At 43.0% G+C, this 23,964-nt stretch overlaps 2 protein-coding genes across 2 annotated transcripts; both read left to right on the forward strand.

The window, feature by feature from the left end:
* Positions 1–21,466: 21,466 nt before the first annotated feature.
* LOC138883672 (uncharacterized) lies at positions 21,467–21,862 on the forward strand. The gene has a single exon (XM_070164372.1). The coding sequence runs from the start codon at positions 21,467–21,469 to the stop codon at positions 21,860–21,862; it is 396 nt and encodes a 131-aa protein (XP_070020473.1).
* A 1,673-nt stretch (positions 21,863–23,535) lies between these two features.
* On the forward strand, positions 23,536–23,931 carry LOC138883673 (uncharacterized). Its single transcript, XM_070164373.1, has one exon. It carries the CDS (start codon positions 23,536–23,538, stop codon positions 23,929–23,931), a length of 396 nt encoding a protein of 131 aa, XP_070020474.1.
* Positions 23,932–23,964: the final 33 nt, after the last annotated feature.

The raw sequence follows: 23,964 nt of genomic DNA on the forward strand, positions 1-23,964 counted from the left end.
CCGGTGGAGACTGAAAAGCCGGCTAAGGGCCCGGAGCAACACGAAGTGCTTAGAAAATTTAAAAGCCTGGAGCAGTCCTTTAGGAATACATATCCACCTCCACAAAACACATATCCACCACCAAGGGCCTACAGGAATCCCGCAGGGCTAGGTTTCCGGGGGAATCGGGCTTTCAGAAATGAAAGGGTGCAGAGACAAAGAACATTCACTGAGTTGGGAGAAACCTATACTGCTTTGTTCCACAAATTAAGGCCGTTAGGTTTGTTGAGTCCTGTTGAGCCCAGATTGCCGAATCCCCTTCCCCAAAATATGGACCACTCGGTAAGCTGTGAGTATTGTTCGGGGGCTCCCGGACATGATACCGAGAAGTGCTGGAAGTTGAAACGTGCAGTGCAAGATCTTATTGAAACCAACAAGATCGAGGTTCAGACACCGGAGGCACCCAACATCATTCAGAACCCGTTGCCAGCACACCATGAAACCCACATGATCGAGCTAGTGCACAGAGGAGGGGAGCTAAAGAAACCCTCACATACGGTGATGATGATCCGTTCCAGTCCAAAAGAAAAGTCGACAGGTGGAGAAAAGGTGGTACAGTTGGAAAAGGTAGACGTCAAGCTAGTAGTGGTGATGGGGAAGAGTTCGCCTGTTGTTGCAAAGAATCCAAATCCGGTCAAAGTAACGGTGCGAGGGGTACCAAGCAAGCCAGCATGCATAGGGCCAGTTGTCATCAGGCCAGTAATGCAGATGCAGATAACCAGCGAGAAAGTCGTGCCATGGAGCTACAGTAAAGTGATAGTAATGTACAAAGGGAAGGAGGTTGTGGAAGAAGTATGTGAGGCCCAGGGCTTAACTCGTTTGGGAAGGTGTTTCGCTCCCGTAGAGTTAAGAAAGTCCAACCCAGCGGTGGTAAAGAAGCCAGTGACGGAGGAAGAGGCTGAGGAGTTTTTGAAGAAAATGAAGGCACAAGACTACTCCATTATGGAGCAGTTAAGAAAGACCCCAGCATAGATTTCGTTACTATCACTGCTGATCCATTCCAGCGATCATTGCCAGGCACTGATGAAAATCCTGAACGAGGCCCATGTTCCGGATAAAATCTCTGTAAATCACTTGGAGAGAATAGTGCACAAAATCTTCGAGGTAAACCGAGTGACGTTTTCTGATGATGAATTGCCAGCAGAGGGTACAGAACACAACAAAGCCCTATACTTGACTGTGAAATGCGAAGACTCGGTGGTCACCCGAGTATTGATTGATAATAGATCAAGCGCCAACATCTGTACTTTGACTACTCTGAACAAGCTAAAAGTTGATCATGACCGGATTCACAGGAACAACGTCTGCGTCCGAGGTTTCGATGGAGGTGGTACCGACACGGTGGGTGATATCATACTGGGATTGACCATTGGTCCAGTGGAATTCACCATGGAATTCCAAGTGGTAGACGTGGCAGTATCATACAATCTTCTATTGGGGCGACCCTGGATTCATGCCGCCAAAGCAGTGCCTTCTATATTGCACCAGATGGTGAAATTTGAATGGGATAGGCAGGAGATAGTGGTGCACCGGGTTGACGGTACAGGCATTGTGAGTGATGCCGTTATGCCATTCACAGAAACTGATGATGACAAAGGTCCATGGGTGTACCAGGTTTTCAACGCGGTTTCAGTGGATAAAATTTCTGAAGGCGAGGACCTTCCACTTCCCAGGATCGCAGCTGCGACCTTCATGGTAGCCTCGGAAATGCTAAACAGCGGGTTTGTACCAGGAAAAGGTTTGGGGTTGATCTGCAAGGTATGGTCCAGCCAGTTTCTTTGCCCAAGAACTTGGACACTTTTGGGCTAGGATTCAAGCCTACGACAGCAGATGTAAGGCGGGCCCGAAAGTTGAAGAAGAAAGTTTGGGTTCTTCCCAAGCCAGTTCCACGTCTTTCCAGATCCTTTGTCAGAGCAGGTATCAGAAGGTTGTCAGTCCCCAAAATTCTCGGACCTCTGATTGGGTCAGATGGAGATTTGAATCAGGGTTTTGAAAGGCTGTTCGCCGACGTCAACGTGATAGAAGCTGGAGAAGGTTCCAGTAGGGCAGATATACAGTTTGTGGGGCCTAGGGCCAATATCAACAATTGGACAACTACTCCTCTTTATACCCAGAGGGAGTCTTGGTAGTAGGCTCTGGATTTTCTTTCTTGTTTTCTGAATTATTCCAGAGTTGTAATCCAGTTTTGTTTTATTTTTGTATTCATCAAAAGCGTGAAACTCTATTATCCCGCATTTTAATAAAGTGAAAGTTTTATCTCTTTATTTTGTTTTAATTCTGTTTTCTTCTTTTCTTTTTCTGAACAGTCCTCTTTATACTGGTTCTAATAACATGGCATGCACAACGGATCTTCAACCTAGTCTAAAAAATCAATCTAATTCCGAACTAATTGTACAAGAGGTCGATTATGATGATGAATCAGAATACGATGAGGATGAAGCCTTTGAAGAGATAAACAGAGAATTAAGCCAGTTCGAAGAGAAACCCAAGCCCAATATGAACGACACTGAAGCTATCAATTTAGGGGATGCAGACGATGTCAGGGAAACCAAAATAAGCATCCACATTGAGCCGAACATCAGGGAGGAACTAATCAAAGCACTCATTGAATTCAAAGATATTTTTGCATGGTCGTACGATGACATGTCGGGCTTAAGCACCGATCTAGTGGTTCACAAATTGCCCACTGACCCGGCGTGCCCTCCCGTTAAGCAGAAATTGAGGAAGTTCAAGACAGATATGAGTGTGAAGATTAAAGAAGAAGTAACCAAGCAGCTGCAGGCAAAGGTTATTCGGGTCACTCGATATCCTTATTGGTTGGCTAATGTGGTGCCACATATGAGCGGATATGTATTGGCGAAGAAGATTCTTCGAGCAGGGTATTATTGGCTCACTATGGAGCGTGATTGTATCAGTTTCGTGCGAAAATGCCATCAGTGTCAGATACACGGAGATTTGATTCATTCTCCGCCAACAGAATTGCATACAATGTCAGCACCATGGCCATTTGTTGCATAGGGAATAAATGTCATTGGACTGATTGAGCCGGTAGCTTCCAACGGTCATAGGTTCATTCTGGTCACCATCGATTATTTCACCAAGTGGGTTGAGGCTAAAACTTGCAAGTAAGTAACCAAGAAGGCAGTGGTGGATTTCATTCATTCCCATATCATCTGTAGATTTGGGATCCCCAAAGTGATCATCATGGACAATGACGCTAATCTTAACAGCAGTTTGATGAAAGAAGTATGTCAACAGTTCAAGATTACACACCGTAATTCCACCCCGTATCATCCCAAGGCGGATGGCGCGGTTGAGGTAGCCAATAAGAACATAAAGAAGATATTGAGGAAGATGGTAGAAGGGTCCATGCAATGGCACAAAAAGTTTCCATTTGCATTGTTGGGATATCACACTACTGTCTGCACTTCAGTAGGTGCAACTCCTTATTTGTTGGTACACAGAACTGAAGCAGTGATACCGGCAGAAGTAGAAATTCCGTCCCTCCGGATTATCGCTGAGGCTGGGATTGATGATGATGAATGGGTCAAAGCTCGATTGGAGCAGTTGAGCTTGATTGATGAAAAGAGATTGGCAGCAGTATGTCATGGCCAGTTGTATCAAAAGAGGATGGCAAGAGCATATAATAAGAAGGTGCGTCCCAAGAAATTTGAAGTAGGACAGCAGGTGCTGAAACGAATCTTGGCACATCAAGCCGAAGCAAAGGGCAAGTTCGCCCCGAATTGGCAAGGGCCGTTTATTGTGATCAGAGTGTTATCCAACGACGCCTTATGTCTGACAGATGTTGAGGGAAGATGCATCAACATGGCTATCAATTCTGACGCAGTCAAGAGATATTATGTGTAATTCCTTTGATTGCAATTGATGTTTGTCTGTTTGTACTTGGCATTTATCGGAGAATGAAATGATGGAGGCAATTATTTCTTCTATCCAAACACTTTAACCTTTGCTTCCCCCTTTGAGCCTTATTTATTATTTCATACCCCTCTCTTGGAATCACTAATGAAAATGAAAAAAAAAGCAAGAAAAAATAATAACAAAACAAAAAGAAAAGCTACAAGAAAAAGAAATACAAAGGAATCGAGTGAACTACGTTCGACCTGATTCCTCAAAGAGGATACGTAGGCGCCTCATGGCTCGGTCATAGTGTAACAAACAAATAAAAATAAAAATCCCCAAGCACGAAACTGGGGCAGAAGTTGCGGGAAGGAAGTTTGATTCCAAGAGTTGTAATGTTTTACCCATCAAAATTATTCTTGAACCTCTTTTGATACCCCTTTTTGCCATACACAAAAACCCATATTGATGTCTAAAAAAGACCTCCCGATCAGTATCCGAGAAGTGCCAAGTCATGCAAATGGAAGTCAAGAATAACACTCTGATCCTCAGCAGAAAGATGATCATAAGCTGGAAAGAATTGATAGCCAAAAGAATCCCCAGCAGATAAAGTCTTATCGGTAACACTCCACTCCCCAGTTGAGAAAGAGAAAATAAAATGAGAGAGTCTTATGGTGAAAACCTTCATAGGCATCGTAAGGCGACGAAAGCTGAGAGAAACAAAATGAGAGAGTCTTATGGTGAAAATCTTCATAGGCACCAAAAGGCGACGGGAGTTGAGAGAAATGAGAGAGTCTTATTAGTGAAAACCCCTCGAAGGGCACAATGAGGCGACAAGATAAGATTGGCGGAAAGGATCCGTCGAGGCATCAAACAATGCAAAAGTGTTGATTTGGCAAAAAGAGTTGGGCGCCTGCATATCCCCCAGCGAAATGAGGCCACCAGAAAGATTGATTGATACAAATAGACTGGGTTGATTAATCCAGAATGCACGACATGTTCGTTGGGATCGGTTATATCATTCAGATAAGTCCTTTTCCTTTCTTCTCCCCATCATTCGTTCAGAAAGACTTCTTCTTTTTCCATCTTTTGAAATCATCACTTTTCATTTCTTTTTTTTAAGAATTTTTCCTCCAGCAGTTTGTTTTGAGAAAGATTTTTCAGAGCTTACTACCAGTTGCCAAAACGGTGCAAAGCAAAATGCGAATAGGACAGACCAAAGATAAGGCGATAAAGCGAAAAGAAGTTTGTCGCAAGACCAAATGATAAATGGGTCTAGATTCCAAGGGGACCAAATTTCCAGGGGAAGTTGGAGAAAAACAGAAAATTAGGAAGTTGAAAAGTTATGGATCAAATTCCAAGAGGATCCCCAGCAGATTTGCGAGATGCAGGAACAACTCCGACAGATTATCGACCAAGTTCCGCGATGGTCGGACAACACAGAGCGGGGAAGGAAGAGAAAAGAAAAACCATCCCCAGCAGAAATATCATCCCCAGCAAATAATATCATCCCCAGCAAGTTTTGTAATAAAACGCAAAGCAGGAAAAGGAAAAAGGGGAAAAACCATCCCTAGCAGGAGTGGCACGACCACTCACCACGTTTTAAACTAACAAATTTTTCTTTGATTTGAAGCAGGGGAAAGGAAATGTTATTGACGGCGGGGAGACATGGCCACAAAGAAGATTATCAAACTGGGGCAGAAAATTTTCTCTCATTGCGAAAATTTTCTTGAAATCAGATACCCACTTGGGGAAGATGGAAAATAACACAAGTTTTGAAGGAAGTAGAATTCCCAGTAGTTTATGGGAGAAGGCAATACAAGTTTTTAAGAAAGCAATCTTGGAAGAAGCAAGATAACCTAAGTTTTAAGGGTAGTGGTCTTTGAATCAGTATCATCCCCACCATTGTTAAAAGGAGGAAAGTAACTAGTCTTAAAGAAGGAAGATAATTCCCCATCAGTGTTATCCCCGGCAGGTTTCAGAGAAGTGAAAACACTAGTTTGAGGGAAGTAATTGCTGGAGAAGTCAGGAGCCCGCCTGTAGAACGGAGGTTGTTATAATTTTAAGTCGAAGAAGTCAGGAGCCCGCCTGGAGAATGGAGGTTGTTATAATTTTAAGTTGATGAAGTCAGGAGCCCGCATATAGAATGGAGGTTGTTATGTTTTAAGTCGAAGAAGTCAGGAGCCCGCCTGTAGAACGGAGGTTGTTTATTTTAAAAGTTGAAGAAGTCAGGAGCCCGCCTGTAGAACGGAGGTTGTTATGTTTTAAGTTGGAGTCAGGAGTCCGCTTATAGAACGGAGGTTGTTTATTTTAAAAGTTGAAGAAGTCAGGAGCCCACCTGTAGAACAGAGGTTGTTATGTTTTAAGTTGGAGTCAGGAGCCCGCCTGTAGAACGGAGGTTGTTTATTTTAAAAGTTGAAGAAGTCAGGAGCCCGCCTGTAGAACGGAGGTTGTTATGTTTTAAGTTGGAGTCAGGAGCCCGCCTGTAGAACGGAGGTTGTTTATTTTAAAAGTTGAAGATGTTAGGAGTCCGCCTGTAGAACGGAGGTTGTTTATTTTAAAAATTGAAGAAGTCAGGAGCCCGCCTGTAGAACCGAGGTTGTTTATTTTAAAAGTTAAAGAAGTCAGGAGCCCGCCTGTAGAACGGAGGTTATTATGTTTTAAGTTGGAGTCAGGAGCCCGCCTGTAGAACGGAGGTTGTTTATTTTAAAAGTTGAAGAAGTCAGGAGCCCGCCTGTAGAACGGAGGTTGTTTATTTTAAAAGTTGAAGAAGTCAGGAGCCCGCCTGTAGAATGGAGGTTGTTAAATTTTAAGTTGGAGTCAGGAGCCCGCCTGTAGAATGGAGGTTGTTAAATTTTAAGTTGGAGTCAGGAGCCCGCCTGGAGAATGGAGGTTGTTAAATTTTAAGTTGGAGTTAGGAGCCCGCCTGTAGAATGAAGGTTGTTAAATTTTAAGTTGGAGTCAGGAGCCCACCTGGAGAATGGAGATTGTTAAATTTTAAGTTGGAGTCAGGAGCCCGCCTGTAGAACGGAGGTTGTTTATTTTAAAAGTTGAAGAAGTCAGGAGCCCGCCTGTAGAATGGAGGTTGTTAAATTTGAAGTTGAAGGAGTCAGGAGCCCGCCTGTAGAACAGAGGAATACACTCACAAGTCAAGTCAAAGAAAGAAACAGCGGAGGAAACACAAGCCAACAAGAAAGCAAGGTGACCAGAGCAAGTTCGAAGATAGATAAGATTTTGTAATCCCTAGTTTAGTCTAGCTTCTTGTTTTCTTTTACCAATGGTGTAATAAGGAGGTCGGTAAGCAGTAGTAGCAGCATGCAACAACAGTAGAAGCAAAATTACAGTCCCATGGTAGTCCCAGCCACCAAAACTTTCCGAACTACATTGACCCGATTCCCTTTTAGCCAGGGATATGTAGGAAACCTTCGAAGCAGAAGTTCGGTCAACTCTTTCAAAAAATGCTTCACACGGAGTACTCAAACGGGCAAAAAAAAATCGCTCATATCCGCTCACTTTATCTTTGCACGAAAACCCTTCGTGTTTCCGGACAAAGAGGGGCAGTTGTGAGCACGTGATTTTTTCCTCACACAAATTACTCCCAAAAATTCAAAATAAAATAGTTTTTCTTTTGTGTGCAATTTTGTGAATTTTTCGTGATATTTTCAGCTATTGATTGCATTTGTGTGTACACGTTTATTTGTGTAAATTAATGGAAAAGTACAAAAATATAGCATTTTGAATTTAGGATTTTATTTTTAGTAAAATTGTATTTTTACAAGAAAAGCATAAAAAATAATGCACTTTGCATTTTAGTGTTTAATTGTGTGATTTGGTATTTAATTATTCTGTGATAATTACTACTTAGAGTTAATTAACATTTTTAGGATAAATTGATCAAGTTTAAATTTATGTTTGGATTTTTTTTATTTTATTAGAATTCTAGAATAATAAAAGGAAAAGAATAATAAATAGTTTATCAGAATTTTGGGCCAAATTCAGTTTAATTTGAAAAGCGCAAATCAAATTCGCCCCAACCCGGTCCGCCCCAGCGTCGACCAAACGACGATGTTTTGGTCATGTCAATCTGGACCGTTGAATCAGCTTGATCAAACGGTCCAGAAGTTAACTCATTCACAAACCCTGACCCGACCCACCTTGTATCCGGTCCAGTCCAGCACCCATGTGGTTGAAACGACCCCGTTTTGATTATTGACTCGATTAGGACTATTGGATTTCATTTATCCAGCGGCCCTGATTAAATCAACAATTTTAATATACCACAACCCCCCCCCAAATCTCTTACCCTTATTTCATTCTCACACCCCCTGTCTCTCGTCTTCTTCAGAGACAAAACGTAATGCCACTGCCCGCCACCAAGCTGGAAATCGCCTACGGCGGTGTTCGGCGCCCAATCCCTCCCACTTTTACACCGTAGACTCCCCTCGACCTCCCCGTCCCGAATCCCCAGTCCGTTTACCTCGAATGTTGCTCGATCTTCTCGAATATTAGATCGAAAACCTGGAACCCTAATAGCCGCCACCCTTTCCCCCTTTCCTCTAGTGGCGGCACCACTTCCCCTCAGCCCCAAATTAACACCAAATGACCACCAAACCACCCCCGATCCAAATCCATGAACCACTTGCCTCGAATCAACTTGGAACGCCTCGAATCTCCATTTGAAGATTCGAGCAGAACTCGAACCTACCCCAACCAAGCCCAAATTCATACCCTGGCACCCCCTGACTTCCCTCGTGACCAAACCACCTTTGGTTTGGGTCGAATCTGGCTAGAAACACTCGAACCCCAAATCGAAACGTAAGAACCCTAGAAAACCAAAACTGGTTTCTATCCGAAATTGAAGGGAATTTGGGTGTTTCTATGCTATTCCAGGCAGGACAGATGTCATTTCTTCAGATGCTGTCATTACAAGTATTGTTTTAGTCTGCCACAGAGATGCCTCTGTATTATTTGATCCTGGCTCCACCTATTCTTATGTTTCCTCGTATTTTGCTCATTATTTGGATACATCTCGAGAGATTCTTGCCTTACCTATTCTTGTATCCATCCTGGTAGGCGATACTATTGTTGTAGACTGTATATACCGGTCATGTGTGGTGACTATTGGGGGTCTGGAGACCCGAGTGTATCTACTGCTATTGAGCATGGTGGATTTTGATGTCATTTTGGGCATGGATTGGTTATCTCCGTGTCGTGCTATTCTAGACTGTCATGCTAAGACAGTCACTATGGCTATGCCGGGTGTACCGCGGATCGAGTGGCGTGGTGTGACTAATTATGTTCCTAGTAGAGTGATATCTTTCTTGAAGGCCTACCGTATGGTTGGGAAGGGTTGCCTCTCATATCTAGCGTTTGTGAAAGATGTTGGAGCTGAGACTCCCGGTATTGATTCTGTCCCAGTTGTGAGGGATTTTCCCGACGTGTTTCCTGCAGACCTGCCGAGCATGCCACCAGACAGGGATATCGATTTTGGTATTGACCTGGTGCCGGGTACTCAGCCCATTTCTATTCCGCCGTATCGTCTGGCACCAGTAGAGTTGAAAGAATTGAAAGAGCAGCTTTAGGAACTCCTGAATAAGGGGTTCATTTGGCCTAGTGTGTCACCTTGGGGTGCGCTGGTTCTGTTTGTGAAGAAGAAGGATGGCATAATGAGAATTTGCATCGATTATAGGCAACTGAACAAGGTAACAATTAAGAACAAGTATCCTTTGCCTCGCATTGATGATTTATTTGACCAGCTTCAGGGAGTGAGGGTGTTCTCCAAGATTGATCTCCGTTCGGGTTATCACCAGTTGAAGATCAGGGATTCATATATTCTTAAGACTGCTTTCAAGACCAGATATGGTCATTATAAGTTTCTTATTATGCCTTTCGGGCTGACCAATGCCCCAACAACGTTCATGCATTTGATGAACATTGTATTTCGGCCTTATCTGGATTCGTTCATTATAGTATTCATTGATGATATTCTGGTGTACTCGCGTAGTCAATAGGAGCACGCAGAGCATTTGCGAGTTGTATTGCAGAGGTTGAGGGAGGAGAGCATCAGAGACCGGGTGGCTTGCTTCAGCAGATGGTTATTCCCGAGTGGAAGTGGGAGAGGATTACTATGGACTTTGTTGTTGGACTTCCACGGACTTTGAAGAAGTTCGATGCTATTTGGGTGATTGTGGATCGGCTGACCAAGTCCGCGCACTTCATTCCTATATGTACTACTTATTCTTCAGAGCGGTTAGCAGAGATATATATCCGGGAGATTGTTCGGTTGCATGGTGTTCCGGTTTCCATCATCTCAGATAGAGGTACTCAGTTTACTTCCCAGTTTTGGAAGTCTGTTCAGCGAGAGTTGGGTACTCAGGTGGAGTTGAGCACAACTTTTCATCCTCAGATGGACGGGCAGTCCGAGCGTACTATTTAGTTATTGGAGTACATGTTGTGTGCTTGTGTTATTGATTTCGGAGGTTCATGGGATAAGTTTCTACCGCTTGCAGAGTTTGCCTACAACAACAGCTACCAGTCGAGTATTCGAATGGTTTCGTATGAGGCTTTGTTTGGGAGGCGATGTAGATCTCCAGTTGGTTGGTTCGAACCCGGCGAGGCTAGGCTATTGGGGACAGATTTGATTCAGGATGCCTTAGAGAAGGTGAAGGTGATTCAGGAGAGGCTTCGTATAGCGCAGTCGCGTCAGAAGAGTTATGCAGACCGAAAGGTTCGGGATGTGTCCTATATGGTAGGTGAGAAGATCTTGTTGAAGGTTTCGCCCATGAAGGGTGTTATGAGATCTGGGAAGAAAGGAAAGTTGAGTCTGCGGTTTATTGGGCCTTTTGAGGTGCTTTGGAGGATTGGGGAGGTGGCTTATGAGCTTGCATTGCCACCCAGCTTGTCGAGTGTGCATCCGGTATTTCATTTTTCTATGATCCGAAAGTATATTGGGGATCTGTCTCATGTTTTGGACTTCAGCACGGTTCAGTTGGATGATGATTTGACCTATGATATGGAGCCAGTAGCTATTTTGGGTCGTCAGGTTCGGAAGTTGAGGTCAAAGGATATAGTTTTAGTGAAAGTGCAGTGGAGAGGTCGGCCTGTGGAGGAGGCTATCTGGGAGACCGAGCAGGAAATGCGGAGCAGATATCCTCACCTATTCGATACTTCAGGTATGTTTCTTGACTCGTTCGAGGACGAACGTTTGTTTAAGTTGGGGAGGATGTGACGACCCGGTCAGTCGTCTCATGAGTTACCACTCTGGTTCCCCCATTTCTGCTTCTTTATGCTCCGTTATCCGTGTTTTATGTAATCAAGCGGATTAATTGGTGTTCGGAGTGGATTTGGTAAGAAATGAGACACTTAGTCTCTTTTAAGAAGGTTTAAGCTGGAAAAGTCAACCGGATGTTAATTTATGTGTTAGAGGGCTCGGATGTGAGTTCCGATGGTTCGATTAGCGTTGGGAGGTGATTTATGACTTAGGAGTGTGATCGAAATTGGTTTTGGAGGTCCGGAGTAGAATTAGGCTTGAATTGGCGAAGTTAGTATTTTGGCGATTTTCGGTTGGTTAGCGAGATCTTGATCGGAGGGTCGGAATGGAATTCCAAGAGTTTATGTAGCTTTGTTATGTCATTTGGGATGTGTGTGCAAAATTTTAGGTCATTCGGACGTGGTTTGGTTGGGTTTTTGATCAAAAACGTATTTCGGAAGTTTTTAGAAAAACTTAGTCTTGAATTCGATGTGAATTGATGAATTTGGCATTGTTTGAGGTGTTATGATGATTGGAACAAGTTTGAATAAGGTATTGGGTTGTGTTGGTGCTTTTGGTTGAGGTCCCGAGGGCCTCAGGGTGATTTCAGATGGCTAACAGGAAGTTTGGAACTTGAGGGATTGCAGATTTTTCTGTTGCTTCTGGTGTTTTCGCACCTGCGGTTTGGGGACCACAGGTGCGGTATCGTAGATGCGTTGATTGGATCGCAGAATCAGAAAGGATGAGGAAGGCCTGAAACCGCAGATGCGGAAGGGGGACCGCACCTGCAGAGCCGCAGAAGCGGCGAGTGGATCGCAAATGCGGTGTTGGTCCATTAAGTGAAATTCCGCTGATGCGGAGATATGACTAAAAATCACAATGAAATGCAGTAAGTGTGAGGACATGACCAGATCCATGTTCTTCGCCACTATAATGAACTTTGTCCGCCAGATAATGGAAGATCTCTGTCATCTCCAAGGGGATTTGGCGTGTAGGCCCGTGGCGAGACAGACTGATGTCCCGCGGGCCCCCGGAGCAGTTGAGGCATTGATGTATTCATGATTTTATTCGAGTCTGCACTTTTGTCTTTCTGTTGGAGTCTGTTAGTCTATTTTCGAGTCTGTATTTTCGTTTTTCTGTTGGAGTCTATTAGTTCCCCTTTATCGAGTCTGTTAGTTTTTATGATTAAAATCGGTAGGATGAGTTGTTGTAATCAAAACATTTTTATTTTATGAAAATTTGAAAATCCCCAAAATGTTTTCGTTATTTATTTTTACACTTATCCCCCACAACTACGCTTGATCTGATTCATGCGGGGTCATGATACATAGGCAATCTCCATAGGATTCAATCATAACCAAAAAGAAGAAAAAAACAAGAAATTGTGGGAAGGAAACAATGACAAAACAAGAGAGAAAATGAGGGAATAAAGAACAACAAGAAATCAAGCAAAGAAAGGCAAAAGTGGAAAAAGAGAAGTTGCAAAATAGAAATTAAGGAAAGTCGGGATGACGCAAGCAACCGATTGAATGCATAATAGAAATGGTTAACTGTTTAGGTGCATTGCATCCCCAATATGCGATTGCCGATCTGTTAAGCTCTAATCGCTAACAAGTTTGTTGTTTAAAATCAGTACAGGTAGGTGGTTAGTTTGTTTGACATTATGGCAACTCATCCGTACAACACCAGGTCCAAAAACAAGTTGATCATGACTAACCAAGAACTGGATGCAAGTGTTATTTATCCGTTGAGAGAGGGGGAAGAGTCTGATGTTAATCTGAAAGAGGAAGTGTATAAACTGAAACAACAGATGGCAGAGATGTACCAGGCATGGGTGAAAGGGAATCTACCACCATCCTACCCCACCAACCCTGCTTTCATCCCGCCGTTTACTCAATCCTAGGAACCTCCCACTATTGATTCATCTCCAGGCTTTCCCATTTACCACCAGACCAAGGCACCACTTCCCAAACACCACCAGCTCCACCAACCAAACCAGTTCCATACCCTCCTCCACCAGCCACCCCTGTTTTTGTGGCACACCCACCCGCTACACTCTACCAATCCTCTAGTGAGCCTTTATTCCAAACCCAGGATAACCAATACTATCCCCCGAAGCCTACTTTCAAGGCCCTAGAACCTTACTCCTATACTCCTCGTTTTGACCTCCCTGTTGAGACTGAGAGACCACCTAAAAATCCAGAACAGGAGGAGATGGTCAGGAAGGTTAAAATCCTAAAACAGTCATTCAGAAACATGTAGGGATTGGGAGGCCAGGTGAGTGTGGCCTACAAAGATCTGTGTCTATTTCCTGATGTTCAACTGCAAGTGGGATTTAAGATGCCCAAATTTTATCTATATGACGGGCAAGGACACCCGGTGGCCCATTTGAGGGGATTCTGCAGTAAAATGAGAGGAGCCGGTGGGAAAGAAGAGCTGTTGATGGCATACTTTAGTCTGAGTCTAAGCGGTGCGACGTTGGAGTGGTACACTCATCAGGATCACAGCAGATGGTATACATGGGATGATTTGGCCCAAGCATTCGCTTGTCATTTCCAATACCACCTCGAGATTGTTCCAGAACGTTTGTCTCTAACTAAGATTGAGAAGAAGCCAAGTGAAAGTTTTAGGGAGTACGATTTTCGTTGGAGAGAACAAGCGGCAAGGGTTGGCCCTCCAATGAAGGAGAGCGAAATGGTGGATTATTTTCTGCATGCCCTGGAACCTACTTACTACGACCATCTGGTATCGGCCATAGGCAAGTCCTTCAACAAGGTAGTGAAGTTGGGTGGCATGATGGAAGAAGGGCTTAAATCAAACAAAATCATGAGTTACTCGGCTATTAAGGCAACTACCCAAGCTATTCAGAATGGTACAGGGGGAGTAATCGGAAAGAAGAAGAAAGAAGATATGGCAAAAATTGATTCAGGATCATGGTTTGGACCTAGGGGCCCATCCCACCATTATAATCAGCCTCGACCACACCATCAAACCTTCACCCAAACCCCGTATAATCCACCCCAGCATTACTTCCCATCACCAGACCCTCATTTTTTGTCCACCATGCCCAAGCATACACTCAACCTCCTGCTTACGCATAATGGCGTGCCCCAGCCCCACAAACCACTTACCCAGCTCCACAAAATGCTTACCCACCTCTACGAACCTACCGAAACCCTACCGTCCCAGGTTTCCGACCCAATCAAGTATTTAAAAATGAGAAGTAGCAGCGGAAGAAAACCGTTACCCCATTGGGGGAGTCTTATACCAGTTGTTCCACAGGCTGAGGAAATTGGATATGCTGAGGCTGATCGAGTCAAAAGTGCCAAACCCTCCTCCAAAGAATCTTGATTACTCTGTAAGCTGCGAATATTGTTTTGGTACTCCGAGGCATGATACGGAGAAGTGTTGGCACTTAAAAAATGCCATCCAGGAGCTTATTAACGCAAACCAGATTGAAGTCCAAACTCCATAGGCACCCAATATCAACCGGAACCCATTGTCAACCCATTAGAAACGAACATGATCGAGATAGTATATAAGGGAGGGGAGCCCAAGAAGCCTTCACAGACCGTCATGATGATTTTGTCCAGTGAGGTCAAGCTAGTTAAAAAACCAATCGTTGAGGTATCAGTGAACAAGTTGAGTTGGACAAACGATGAACCATCTGCGGTAGTCAAGAAAGGATCCCCAAGTGATGTTGCAGCAAAACAAGAAAAGTCAAAAGTGGTTGTACCAGGAGTGGCAAACAAGCCTATCATAATTGTAAAGGGTGCCCGTACGGATCCTGTCATCATCAAGACTGTAACCCAGTTGCCAATAGTCAACAGCAAGGCTATCCCGTGGAATGATGAGCGGGTGATAGTGACATACAAGGGAAAGGAAGTGAAAGAATAAGTCAATGAGGCCCATGGATTAATTCGTTCGGGGAGATGCTTTGTTCCGGAAGAGTTAAAGAAAGCCAAAACATCCAGAGATAACCCAGTTCTAGTGAAAAAAGCAGTGACTGAAGAAGAGGCGGAGGAGTTTCTGAGAAAAATGAAGGTACAAGACTATTCCATCGTGGAGCAGTTGAGAAAGACGCCTGCTCAGATTTCACTGTTGTCATTGTTAATCCACTCAGACGAGCATCGTTGGGCCTTGATGAAAATTCTGAGCGAGGCTCATGTTCCCGACAAGATTTCAGTAAACCATCTGGAAAAGTTTGCCAACAAAATATTTGAGGTGAACAGGGTCACTTTCTTTGATGATGAGTTGCCTGTGGAAGGTACTGAATACAATAGAGCTCTCTATCTTACGGTAAAATGTGAATATTTTGTGGTTACCAGGGTATTGGTTGGCAATGGTTCCAGTGCAAACATTTGCCCTCTCTCTACTCTGAACAAGTTGAAGGTGGATGATGAGAGGATTCACAAGAACAGTATCTGTGTTCGGGGATTTGATGGTGGAGGGAAAGATTCAGTTGGTGATATAGTGCTTGAGTTGACAATAGGACCGGTGGAATTCACCATGGAGTTCCAGGTGTTGGATGTAGCCATCTCCTACAATTTTCTATTAGGCCAACCTTGGATTCATGCCGCCAAAGTAGTCCCGTGTACTCTACACCAGATGGTCAAGTTCGAATGGGATAGACATGAGATCGTCGTGCATGGCGAGGATAATTTGTGTGTTCACAGTGATGCCATTATCCCATTCATTGAGGTAGAAGATGACAAAGGGCCCTGGGTCTATCAGTTTTTTGAAATAGTTTCGGTCGAGAAAATTCTAGAAGGGAAATGCATTCCAATTCCAAAGGTAACTGCCGCATCAGTCATGGTGGCCTTTGAAATGCTGAAAAATGGCTTTGTGCCGGGTAAGGGTTTGGGTGCGTTCCTGCAGGGTATCATACAACCGGTGTCCCTACCTAAAAACTTGGGTACATTTGGTCTGGGATTTCAACCCACAGCCGCAGACGTGAAAAGAGCTAGAAAGTTGAAACAGAGGGCGTGGGCCCTTCCAAAGCCTCTGCCACGTCTCTCCAGGTCGTTTGTCAAGCCCGGTGCCAGGAACAACAGTTCCCAGTTCTGTGGTTGACATCAATGAAGAGCTAATTGAAAGGTTCCAGAAGTTGTTTGATGAGGTGAATATGGTGGAAGTTGGAGAAGGTTCTAGCAAAGCAGATGTGCAGTTTGTTGGGCCGAATGCAAAGCTTAACAATTGGAAGGCTACTTTTCTCCCAACTCGGAAGGAGTTTTGGTAGTTTGCTTTGATTTTCTTTCAGTTTATCTGGATTATTCCAGGGTTGTAATTCAGATTCTATGTTCCGTCTGTTTGGATGTATAAACCCTGTTATATTTTATTTCCAATGAAATGCAATTTTCCTTTTTTATCATTCCTGATAGTTTTATTTTTTGTTTTTCTTTTCTTCCCTGTACAGTTCTTTTTATGCTGGTTTCAATGACATGACATGCATGAGGAATCTTCGGCATAGTCTTAAAAGTCAATCTAATTCTGAAATAATAATTTAAGAAATAGAGTGTGATGATGAACCAGAATATGATGAGGATGGGGCCTTTGAAGAGATTAGTAAAGAACTAAGTCATTTCAAGGAAAAACCCAAGCCTAACCTGAATGATACAGAAGCAATCAATTTAGGGGACCCAGATAATGTCAGGGAAACTAAGATAAGTATCCATCTTGAACCACAAATCAGGGAAGAGATAATTAAAGCATTGTTTGAATACAAAGATATTTTTGCATGGTCATATGACGACATGCCGTGTCTAAGCACTGCCTTGGTGGTTCACAAATTGCCCACTAACCCGGCATTTCCTCCCATCAAGCAGAAGTTGAGAAAGGTCAAAACCGACATGAGTGTGAAGATTAAAGAAGAGGTCACAAAGCAGTTTGATGCAAAGGTCATTCGAGTAACGCAGTATCCCACTTGGTTAGCCAATGTTATGCCTGTGCCAAAGAAGGATGGAAAGACCACAATGTGTGTTGATTACCGTGATCTCAACAAGGCTAGTCCAAAAGACAACTTCCCACTACCAAATATCCACATTTTGATTGATAATTGTGTCAAACATGAGATTGGGTCTTGTGTGGATTGCTATGTGGGCTATCATTAGATCTTAATGGATGAGGAAGATGCGGAAAAGACGGCATTCATCACGCCATAGGGAACATATTGTTACCGGGTCATGCCTTTTGGTTTGAAAAATGTTGAGGAAACTTACATGAGGGCAGTGACGACCATATTCCATGACATGATATACAACGAGATAGAGGTCTACGTGGATTATGTGATCATAAAGTCCAGGAAGCAGTCTGACCACGTCAGATATTTGAGGAATTTTTTCCAGAACAGGTACAATCTTAAGTTCAATCCTACAAAGTGCGCATTTGGTGTTCCATTGGGGAAATTATTTGTCACGCCCCGAACTTGGGGGGTAAGACCGACACCCAGTGCCTCACCTATCTTTGCGTACCAACTTGCAGATAAGGGACTCTGAATATATGATGTCATACTTTTGTCCATGGGCCACATTGCAAGACGACAACGAATGCTAACTAAATATCAATATAAAGCTTGGCCGACAAGGTCGTCATATTTAATACAGCTGACAAACCAACCAAATATATATATACAAGGCCTGAAAGCCCAACATACTGCACTAACTGACAAGATTTGTCTATAAGCCTCTACTAATGGATATACTGTGATCGGAACGGCTCTCCGACCTACTCATGACATATATACGTATATATACAAGATATACATAAGGCTCTAGACCTGGAAACTCCGAAAGGCATGGAGTTTACCGATCAAGATGAACTCGGGCAACACTTATTGAAGAGGCCTACTCGTCTGTCTGTTTGACCTGCACGTATGAAATGCAGTGCCCCCAAAAAAGGGACGTCAGTACGAAATAATGTACTGAGTATGTAAAGCAATATACTGAAAGCTGAAACTGAACTGATAATATAGTAACTGGAAGTAGCTGAAAGTTAAAACTAATTTGAAGATATGATTACCTGCTGATATTGACTCAATTCTCTCAATATAATAAGTAAAATAGATGTCCGGCCCTATAAGGCTCAGTATACATATATATCTGCTCTGTCGTAGTAGGCTCGCTCATAAGCGCTCGGCCATACTAGGCTCTGTATCTCGACCAACTGGGCTCACTCATATGCACTCGGCCACAGTAGGATCGTCATATAACTTACCATCTGATCAGAGGTTGCCCAATAGGGGCCTGCCTATCGATTATAGCTCGATGTTAATGAAAATATTTTTAATACTATATATATAGTTAACTCTCTACTCTCTTGAATGGAAGAATGAAATACTCAAATGAATATGAAGTCTCGATAAGGAGAATATTATAACTTACAATACTAGGAAAATATACGCAATTTGCGAGACTAGCAAGATATGCGTAAATTCTGGGATATGAATATAATGACGAGATCATGCCAAATGAAAGAAGAGCTTAGTCTTAACATACCTGTTCCTGGAATTTATTTGAACCAAATTGTTGTTGTTCTTTGAATTTCCAATTGAACCTTAACTAAATAATTTGGACGAAAACAACTCTGTTCCAAGTTTTTGAATTTTAAAAACCATGGCAGAATTTTGATTAAGCTAAGGAACTTGGACGAAATTGAAATGTTTCTAGGCTTGACACGTTAGTTGACAGAATGGTTTTCTTAATCTTTTAAGTGAAATGTTTGTTATCTCATTTTGATGTGATAAGGTTCACTATAAAGTCTTCATAAGACTTTGATATTATGCTTGTGACACCTATTAAAGGTGATTAATGAGTCACCTTGATAAAGGGAGGGGCTGCCACGTACCTCCTTGGGAGGTGATTTTTGTTAAATTTATCCACTTATTAGTTAACCGGGTAATGTTTCGTTACCTGGTAATTAATCTATTACTCGCATAATTTAAGAATTATCACAAAGTACTTAAAATTCTATTTATTTTCAAATTACTTCATATATACTTTATATATTACACTACCGTGGTCATATTGTATCTCGCATGGTACTAGTTTATAATTATCGGGTATTATCGCTCGACCCGTATTTTATCCCAAATTGGCCACTTTCAACGAAATTCATTGTCTTCGACTTGCTTCCCCTCTCACCTTCACGAATTTACTAATCACTTGTGAAATAGCATAATCCTTATAACCTCCAAATAATCTTTTACTTGGACTTATGTTAATTATTTTACGACAAATTCTACGTACAATACTTCAGGGTGCAACATCGTCGTAACTTAATACTGGAAGCGTGACATCACCATAATGTAATATTGTGGAACGTGATATCGACGTAATATTGTGGGGCGTAATATTGTTGGGATTCATAGTCAGTCGGTAGGGCATTGAATTGGATCCATCAAAGATCAAAGTTATCCAGGAATTGCCACGGCCGAGGAACAAGACCGAAGTGATGAGTCTGTTAGGGAGACTGAACTACATCAGCAGGTTTATCGCTCAGCTCACGACAACTTGTGAGCCTATCTTTAAGTTGCTGAAGAAGGATGTTGCGGTCAAGTGGACTGATGAGTGTCAGGAAGCATTTGAGAAGATAAAAGGGTACTTGTCAAACCTACCTGTGTTGGTCCCACCAGAACCGGGAAGGCGTTTGATTCTGTATTTGATGGCTTTGGACAATTCATTTGGTTGTGTGTTGGGTTAGCATGACATCACTGGTAGGAAAGAGCAAGCCATCTACTATCTCAACAAGAAATTCACATCTTATGAGGTTAAGTACACTTACCTAGAAAGGACGTGTTGTGCCCTGACTTGGGTAGCACAGAAGCTGAAGCATTATTTGTCGTCCTACGCTACTTACCTCATTTATCGCCTGGATCCATTAAAGTATATCTTTCAGAAGCCTGTGCCTATAGGGAGACTTGCAAAGTGGTAGAGTTTGCTCACGGAGTTTGACGTTATCTATATGACTCGGACTGCGATGAAAGCCCAAGCATTGGCTGATCATTTGGCCGAGAACCCGGTTGATGAAGAATATGAACCATTTAGAACTTATTTTCCCAATAAAGAGGTGATGAATATTAACGAGCTGGAGCAAATTAAAAAACCAGGTTGGAAACTTTTCTTTGATAGGGCTACAAACATGAAAGGAGTCAGAATAGGGGTCGTGCTTATTTTTGAAACAGGGCATCACTACCCTGTTACAGCTTAGCTTTGTTTCTACTATACCAACAACATGGCTGAGTACGAGGCATGCATTTTGGGTTTGAGGTTAGTTGTAGACATAGGTGTCCAGAAAGTCTTGGTCATGGGAGACTCGGACCTTCTGGTGCACCAGATTCAAGGAGAATAGGAAATACGGGATTTAAAGCTCATACCGTACCGACAATACTTGCATGATCTTTGTCAATGGTTTTGATCAATAGAGTTAAACCATATTCCAAGGATCCATAATGAGGTTGTCGATGCTTTGGCTACCTTGGCGTCAATGTTGCACCATTCGGACAAAGCTTATGTCGACCCTCTGCATATTCAAGTCCGCGATCAGCATGCTTACTATAACATGGTGGAAGAAGAACTTGATGGTTAGCCATGGTTCCACGACATCAGGGAATACATCAGAATGAGGGTATATCCGGTGTAAGCCAAGGGGGATCAAAAGAGAACAATTCGACGGTTGGCAAGTGGATTTTTCTTTAGTGGAGGGGTTTTGTACAAAAGAACTCCAGATCTCAGATTGTTAAGATGCATAGATGCTAGACAGGCCACTTCTATCATTACCGAAGTACATTCTGCAGTCAGCAAACCGCATATGAGTGGGTATGTTCTGGCAAAGAAAATTCTTCGAGCGTGTTATTATTGGCTCACCATGGAGCAGGATTGTATCAGTTTTGTGCACAAGTGTCATCAATGCCAAGTACACGGAGATTTGATTCATTCTCCGCCATCCAAATTGCACACAATGTCCGCACCATGTCCCTTCGTTGCTTGGGGTATGGATGTCATTGGACCAATTGAGCCAGCAGCATCCAATAGGCATAGGTTCATTCTGGTAGCCATTGATTATTTCACCAAGTGGGTTGAAGCTAAAGCTTTCAAGTCTGTGACCAAGAAAGTGGTGGTCGATTTTGTTCAATCAAATATCATTTATCGGTTCGGGATCCCACAGATAATCATCCTAGATAATGGTGCTAATCTCAACAGTCATTTGATGAAAGAGGTATGTCAACAGTTTAAGATTAAGCATCGCAATTCCACCCCGTATTGCCCCAAGGCGAATGGAGCAGTTGAAGCAGCCAACAAGCACATAAAGAAGATACTTCGGAAAATGGTGCAAGGATCCAAGCAATGGCATGAGGTGTTTCCCTTTGCGTTGTTGGGTTATCGCAGTACTGTTTGTACTTCAGTAGGCGCAACTCCTTACTTATTGGTATATGGCACAGAAGTAGTGATACCCGCGGAAGTTGAAATTCCATCCCTCCGAATTGTTGCTGAAGCCGAAATTGATGAAGAAGATGAGTGGGTCAAAACCCGTCTGGAGCAATTGAGTTTGATTGATGAAAAAAGGTTGGCAGCGGTATGTCATGGCCAGTTGTATCAAAAGAGAATGGCAAGAGCGTACAACAAGAAGGTGCATCCCCGAAAATTTGAAGTGGGTCAGCAAGTATTGAAACGCATCCTTCCACATCAAGCTGACGCTAAAGGCAAGTTCGCCCCAAATTGATTCTGTATTTGATGGCTTTGGACAATTCATTTGGTTGTGTGTTGGGTTAGCATGACATCACTGGTAGGAAAGAGCAAGCCATCTACTATCTCAACAAGAAATTCACATCTTATGAGGTTAAGTACACTTACCTAGAAAGGACGTGTTGTGCCCTGACTTGGGTAGCACAGAAGCTGAAGCATTATTTGTCGTCCTACGCTACTTACCTCATTTATCGCCTGGATCCATTAAAGTATATCTTTCAGAAGCCTGTGCCTATAGGGAGACTTGCAAAGTGGTAGAGTTTGCTCACGGAGTTTGACGTTATCTATATGACTCGGACTGCGATGAAAGCCCAAGCATTGGCTGATCATTTGGCCGAGAACCCGGTTGATGAAGAATATGAACCATTTAGAACTTATTTTCCCAATAAAGAGGTGATGAATATTAACGAGCTGGAGCAAATTAAAAAACCAGGTTGGAAACTTTTCTTTGATAGGGCTACAAACATGAAAGGAGTCAGAATAGGGGTCGTGCTTATTTTTGAAACAGGGCATCACTACCCTGTTACAGCTTAGCTTTGTTTCTACTATACCAACAACATGGCTGAGTACGAGGCATGCATTTTGGGTTTGAGGTTAGTTGTAGACATAGGTGTCCAGAAAGTCTTGGTCATGGGAGACTCGGACCTTCTGGTGCACCAGATTCAAGGAGAATAGGAAATACGGGATTTAAAGCTCATACCGTACCGACAATACTTGCATGATCTTTGTCAATGGTTTTGATCAATAGAGTTAAACCATATTCCAAGGATCCATAATGAGGTTGTCGATGCTTTGGCTACCTTGGCGTCAATGTTGCACCATTCGGACAAAGCTTATGTCGACCCTCTGCATATTCAAGTCCGCGATCAGCATGCTTACTATAACATGGTGGAAGAAGAACTTGATGGTTAGCCATGGTTCCACGACATCAGGGAATACATCAGAATGAGGGTATATCCGGTGTAAGCCAAGGGGGATCAAAAGAGAACAATTCGACGGTTGGCAAGTGGATTTTTCTTTAGTGGAGGGGTTTTGTACAAAAGAACTCCAGATCTCAGATTGTTAAGATGCATAGATGCTAGACAGGCCACTTCTATCATTACCGAAGTACATTCTGCAGTCAGCAAACCGCATATGAGTGGGTATGTTCTGGCAAAGAAAATTCTTCGAGCGTGTTATTATTGGCTCACCATGGAGCAGGATTGTATCAGTTTTGTGCACAAGTGTCATCAATGCCAAGTACACGGAGATTTGATTCATTCTCCGCCATCCAAATTGCACACAATGTCCGCACCATGTCCCTTCGTTGCTTGGGGTATGGATGTCATTGGACCAATTGAGCCAGCAGCATCCAATAGGCATAGGTTCATTCTGGTAGCCATTGATTATTTCACCAAGTGGGTTGAAGCTAAAGCTTTCAAGTCTGTGACCAAGAAAGTGGTGGTCGATTTTGTTCAATCAAATATCATTTATCGGTTCGGGATCCCACAGATAATCATCCTAGATAATGGTGCTAATCTCAACAGTCATTTGATGAAAGAGGTATGTCAACAGTTTAAGATTAAGCATCGCAATTCCACCCCGTATTGCCCCAAGGCGAATGGAGCAGTTGAAGCAGCCAACAAGCACATAAAGAAGATACTTCGGAAAATGGTGCAAGGATCCAAGCAATGGCATGAGGTGTTTCCCTTTGCGTTGTTGGGTTATCGCAGTACTGTTTGTACTTCAGTAGGCGCAACTCCTTACTTATTGGTATATGGCACAGAAGTAGTGATACCCGCGGAAGTTGAAATTCCATCCCTCCGAATTGTTGCTGAAGCCGAAATTGATGAAGAAGATGAGTGGGTCAAAACCCGTCTGGAGCAATTGAGTTTGATTGATGAAAAAAGGTTGGCAGCGGTATGTCATGGCCAGTTGTATCAAAAGAGAATGGCAAGAGCGTACAACAAGAAGGTGCATCCCCGAAAATTTGAAGTGGGTCAGCAAGTATTGAAACGCATCCTTCCACATCAAGCTGACGCTAAAGGCAAGTTCGCCCCAAATTGATTCTGTATTTGATGGCTTTGGACAATTCATTTG

This window comes from Nicotiana sylvestris, chromosome 12 (assembly GCF_000393655.2).
Source record: "Nicotiana sylvestris chromosome 12, ASM39365v2, whole genome shotgun sequence".
NCBI classification, from domain to species: Eukaryota; Viridiplantae; Streptophyta; class Magnoliopsida; order Solanales; family Solanaceae; genus Nicotiana; species Nicotiana sylvestris.

What these genes read in the sequence shown, in the direction of transcription:
- LOC138883672 (XM_070164372.1), top strand. Translation starts at nt 21,467, where the DNA reads ATGGTGCAAGGATCCAAGCAATGGCATGAGGTGTTTCCCTTTGCGTTG.
- LOC138883673 (XM_070164373.1), top strand. Translation starts at nt 23,536, where the DNA reads ATGGTGCAAGGATCCAAGCAATGGCATGAGGTGTTTCCCTTTGCGTTG.